The 6172-nt window shown below is 28.3% G+C and overlaps 1 protein-coding gene across 1 annotated transcript; it reads right to left on the reverse strand.

Moving 5' to 3' along the window:
- Positions 1 to 1609: 1609 nt before the first annotated feature.
- LOC110648224 (heptahelical transmembrane protein 1) lies at positions 1610 to 5208 on the reverse strand. The gene is made up of 4 exons (XM_058139985.1): positions 4465 to 5208; positions 4266 to 4358; positions 2529 to 2586; positions 1610 to 2429 (listed from the first exon to the last, which is right to left on the reverse strand). The coding sequence occupies exons 1-4, from the start codon at positions 4773 to 4775 to the stop codon at positions 1758 to 1760; spliced, it is 1134 nt and encodes a 377-aa protein (XP_057995968.1). The 5' UTR covers positions 4776 to 5208; the 3' UTR covers positions 1610 to 1757.
- Positions 5209 to 6172: the final 964 nt, after the last annotated feature.

Here is a 6172-nt window from a genome sequence, read left to right on the forward strand (position 1 = left end):
TCTCACACACCCAAATTGGGGTGTAAGTAGAGGAAGGTGAGAGATGAAAATTATTTTATTTTTTATTTTTCTATTGTGTCTTTAACTTTTTATTAAAAATTCAATTATACCCATTAAAAATAAACCTAATTTACCAATACAAACAAATGTTTTCTCTCTCAAGTGGTCGTATCTGATATCTTCGGTCCCGTAGATTTTGAATTCTTGTAGAAAAAATATTAGTTTTATCTTTCTATTTAATTTCAATTATTAAATCATTCGTTCTTTTAATAGTTTGCTGCAATTATTATGCTCTTATTGTCATTTTTTTCCTAAATAATTCATTCTTTATTCAATCCTTTTTTGTATTACTTTATAGATATCTAAGTTGAATGTTGAAATAGTACATGTCATGGTCTGACATAAAAAAACAATAAAAAATGTAAATTATAGGTCACTAAAATAAAAATAAAAGACCTTAATTTTCTAAATAATTTTTTCTTTATTCAATCATTGTTTATATTATTTTATGGATATCTAAGTTGAATGTTGATATTATACATGTCATGGTCTGACATAAAAAAACAATAAAAAATATAAATTATAGGTTACTAAACTAAAAATAAAATACCTTAATTTACATATTAAAAAAAATAAAGAATAAATTTTATCTAATAGAAAAGGTTATTTTTATAATTTTAATAATTATTTACTCTTCTTTCACCTCCTTCCAAATATAAAGAATATATATTACCTCTCCTTACCTTTTCATTAATTCACCTCTTTCCAAACATGAAACTTTTTTTATCGTAAACCTTTTCCTTACCCTCCCTTACCTTCCCATTAATTACCCTTCCCTCGTTCCATCCAAACAGTGTTAAACTCTCTCTCCAACCTCACTCATCACTTTAGACCACCACTGGACGCTCCCTCCACCCTAGTCGACTTCATTATGACCAGTAGAAGGAAACAAACACTGACAAGAACTAGGCAAAACACGAAGAAATCAAATGTGACTGGTGGATGCCAAAAACTTACACTAGTGATATCTCCCTCCTTTAACCATAACATGACTGTTAATCATCCCTGTTCTGTTTGTCTGACCTTGGGAAACAAGTCTCGACCAATGGTAGCCATTGTTAATTTATGTTAATGTGCTATTGAATTTGCTATTAGGTTGCTTGATAATTTTTCGCGGTTTATACATCTACTTTATGAATGTAATAGCTTGATTAATCATCACTTGAGTTGCGCATTTAAACTCAAATTGTACTCTGTTTTGAGACCCGAAACAGAGGACATTTTTGCTTAGTTGCCACTTCACACATTTGAGCTAAATGTTGTGATTTTTTATTGATTAAAAAGCCAAGCCAATAATTAAAAATAATCCAATTAGCCTCTTTCTTGAGCTCTATTTTTTAGACAACATTCTTAATACATTTTTTTTCCTTAAAATAAACCCTATGTGTTTCAAATTTTGATCATACAATCAATTACAAGACATCAACATCTAAATTCATGGATGTACTCACATCCAACAATTCCTCCCTTTTTAATAGCAATAATCCCGAATAAAAATTAAAAAAAAAAAAAATAAAACTCTAAACTAAATTATAGTAACACACGCATAAAGATCAATGAGTTTTAACTCAATAATATTGAAGTTATTTACAGGCCATGAAATCTCGTGTTTGATTTGATCTCAGCCAATTATGACAAAAAAAAAAAAAAAAAAAAGAAAACACGTTACTTATACTGGGTGTATATATTTGATTTACTTAGCATCCCACACGGTCACGATACTCCAAGAATACAAGGGTAGCACCATAATGAGCCAATGCTCCCAATACCACAAAAACATGGAAAATCTGATGGCTATGGCATGCTAGATCAAACCATCCAGGCTTTAACCTCTCTGGAATCCTGCTAATGTAAAAACCAGTGCCAGTCAAGTAAAATAAAGCCATGGAAGATTCATAAGCTAGAACTGTGTATCGCTTGGGATTACTCCAATTCACAATTGAAGCATGTACTGCGGGGACGATGCCAAAAAGCCCCATTGAGCAGAAGAGAAGAGCTCGGAAAACATGACATTTTCCGGTCGACAGAGTCGGAGAAAGCAATGTTATAATGGTAAAAATCCCCATTGCTGTGATTCCACCAAGATATACATATTGCCAATGTGAGTCACATTGGAAGATGTAAAAGATTGGAGGGAAAAATGAGGTGATTATCATTGTGGTGATACCCACGTAGTCTATGCGTAGCAAGATAATGTTTAGATTGCGTGAATGGCAAGAAAAGAGATGGCAGATGCTGCTTGAAAGGAGGCAGAACATAGAGCCGCCTAAGAATAAATAGAATGGCCACCGGATGACAGATGTTCCTGGCAGTTTTGTGTCCATTTTTGGAGATGTTACCTGCTTCAAATCTAGGAGTTTTGTAGTTCCCTGAAAATTAAAATTTTGTTCCAATTAATGAAGAAGGTGATAATGGAATGTGTTTCTTGAGCTAGCAATATGTATTAGGTGACTTATTAGGTGACTTACCGAGAAGAATTCCTTTGAATTATTGGAAACATTTGCCTTTGCACTAGTAAGAATTGACCTGCAATAAAGAAAATTTTAGGCAACTAGACAAGTAATTCAATGTCCAATTTACGCTTGGCCACAGTTTTGGGCTCGGAATTAGATTAGGCTAACTAAGAGTTAAAATCATATTGAAATTAGCCTAACTTTAATTGGTCTTGAATTGAACCATAATTATCTGGTCCAATCAGTGGCAAATTTAGTTGAGAAAAGGGTCGGTTGACTCCTCTTTTTCTAGAATTTTTTTTTTATAAATATACCTTCAAAAATTTAATTATTAAATCACCTTTTCAATAAAATTTAAAATTAATTAAAATAAAAAAATTGTGTTGTGTATTCAAAAGTTTATATATTTTTAAAATTGTATTGAACTTTATCAAAATAAAATTGTATAATTATATATGTGTTAAATTAATATATAACTTTTAATTACGTGTTTGGAGGGATATATATTTAAAAGCATTAATAATGATATAATTTTTTATAATTTTAAGAATATTAGATTTCACAGAATCGAATTATAAAATATTAGTATTATATTTTAAATTTTTTTTTATAAATTTTAACATTTATTTATAATATAGTGACAAAAAATTTTTTAAATCAGTCATTGAGTCTAATTCTTTATTGTGGTTTCGAATCAAAATTAGAATTTTCCTTTAAAAAATTAAAAAAATGAAATTGACTAAAATCAGATCGAATCAGAATCAAGATTAAGTTACCCTATATTTTGATTCCGATCCTCTTAAACCACTGAATGAGAATCCTAATCCATTGTCTTCTCGTAATTCAAAACTCAAGAATTCAAACGTTAGCATTTTTCGTGTAAAACTTTTCATTATAAACAAAATTAATGTAATCATTTTTATATACTGAAAATTTTTTAATGAAATAATATTCTTATTTAGGTCCAATTTATGTTGATTAAAACTGATGAAAATTTAATTTATAAAATTAATTGGACTCATATTAAAAGGTTTTTTTTACTCAACTTGAGTTTATTAAGTGGGTAATATACTTTTAATTACTGAACAAAATTAGATTAAACTTTGTTAATGTATTTTTACGTCTATAAAAATCTGATCTAAATAATTTTTTTATATATTTTAAATCTTTAATTTTATATGTAATAATTTAATTATTAATTATTAGTTAAATGATAACAATTTAAGTCTGGAATTTGAATTTTCCCATCTATTTTCTTTAAGATTAATCACGAGAAAAGATAAGAAATATCTTTCATTGTGTAACCTAACACAACCCATCAATTATAACCAACTCATTAATTCTCTATTAAATAAAAAATATAACAATTCAAGCTGTAACAACCTTCACCTTCAAAAATAATTAAAGTAGCAAAATCAAAATTTTTACCTAAATTTCTGGAACACATTCAAAATAAACAAAAATGACTAAAGGCATATTTTCTGCTGCATGACATCTGCGGAGTAGCTTATCCAAGACTTTGCTTAACTTAGTTGTTTTGTTTCCTTTCTTTTTCTTTTTTTTTTTTTTTCCAATAATAATAATAATAATAATAATAATAATAATAATAATAAAATTTTTAAACAATATAATGACTTTGTTTTATTCTTACAATTAGCAAAAGGAATTAGTAAATTAATTTAGAACATAAAATCGACCTAAAAATCATCATATTTTTTTTAAAAAATTGAAAAAATAAAAATTTGAACAAACCTGGTAAACAGGCCGAGAAGATCCGCTACCTGAGGAACTTCCAATACGTTCGCCATAGTCAACCCCCCAAAAAGTAAAAATCCAAGTAGATGTCTGCAAAATATATAGCAATTAAAAAAATTATTATTATTAATTTAGTTTTTTTCAAGCACAGAAAAATATTAAAGAAATAATTAAGCAGACTTTGATCATCACTTACGTCCATATATTAAGCGTTTCATTATGCCAACGAAAAATGCTAAAGAGAGCTTCTTTAAGAGGCCAATTGACACGGTAATAACGCAGTATGAACTCATTATCCTTCATGTACTCCGGCAACTCCCAAAACGACATAAAAGCGTACCGTTTATTCGCTTCGTTCTGGGTGCCATGATCCTCGAGCTCACCCCCTTTCTTCTTCTTCTGCTTATTCTTGTAAGCTTTTTGAGGAGAAACGACGACAGAGCAAGGTGTTTGATGAAGATCCATTTTCCTGGGAATTTTCCTCTTCGAGAAGACGCCAACATCCATAGAAGGACCGTACAGTTTCTGAGGATATAAAAGAAAAGAAAGGGTTGTGCTTGGCTTTTTTTTTTTTTTTTTTTTTCTTGGGGGGTTTTGCAATTCGGGTGTGTGGATTTATTATGGAGCTGTGGCGGATACACCAACTAACTGCAAACATTTAAAGAGGTGAGGGGTGGATTAACAAGTGTCCCAGTTGTTAGGTTACCAATAAAATTGCATATGAATCAAAGCGTTTGCATAAATAGTGGAGCAACCCATACTCGGATGGAGAAATTATTTACAGAATGCTGATATCATATCGGGTTTAATGTTATTCTCAAAAGTTTTTTTTTTTTTTTTTTCTTCTGTGTTAGTTTTTGAATTTAATCTCAACCTATTTTTTCTTTGATGTTAAACCATTCATAGACGTGTTTATTTAAAACTTTCACATTTTAAATATTTATACCTAAATTTAAAAGAGATATATTATGATTTATCTTTTGAGAACCATTATAATACATATGTTTGTTCACTATTGATTTATCATTCCATCTGATATACATGTTTATCCCAGGAATGGGCCTTGATGGCTTCCTAAAATTTAGAGTCATTGCTTGTCTAGTTTAGCAATTATTTCCTTTTTTAGATGGTTTAAAGGGCACTAAAAAGGTGGCAAACGATCATCTCGCGGGTTTGCACTTGGGTGATTTGGGTTTGGATTTTTTTAATTTATGGGTGATTCGCATTTTGTCAATTTTGTTGAACAGATTTGAATCGAATCTACTTAGGTTGTAATTGATTTAATTTAAATTAATTATTAGATTGTTTTATAAAAAGGATTGCAAGTTAAATTCTGAGTTAATTTGCAAATTGAAAATATTTTAAGTGAAGATATTAACTCTTTTAAAACAAATTTATTAATCAAAATATTTTAAATAATTTTAAAGTGAAAACCATTTTAAGTGGAGAGTGAGTGCAAACCGGTCCATGCCATTTTTTTTGTTTTGAATCTAACGTTAACATCAATTAATAGTGGGTCAGTTAATTATTTATTTTGATTTCTTTTTCTATTCTTTTTTGAGATGATTTATTTTTCTATTCAATTAAGCGAATAATTTACTTTTGAATTAATGAATTAAATTCGATTTATATTAATTAATTTAAACTTACATTACACTAAAAAATTCTTTAATAATGATTAATATTATATCTAGTGAAAATTTTTTTATACTCATTCTTATTATTAATTATAAAGTAAATATTAATATGCTTATTTTCATTTTCATTATATTATAATTTTTGAAAATAATACAATAAAAAATTATGATTCAAAGTTTACCCATGAATTAAACAAAAAAAATTAGTAACACTCAACTTTCATAAAGTTTTATTTAAATTTTAAAAAAGTGAAATTAAATAAATCA

Source organism: Hevea brasiliensis, chromosome 17 (assembly GCF_030052815.1).
Source record: "Hevea brasiliensis isolate MT/VB/25A 57/8 chromosome 17, ASM3005281v1, whole genome shotgun sequence".
In the NCBI taxonomy this organism is placed as follows: Eukaryota; Viridiplantae; Streptophyta; class Magnoliopsida; order Malpighiales; family Euphorbiaceae; genus Hevea; species Hevea brasiliensis.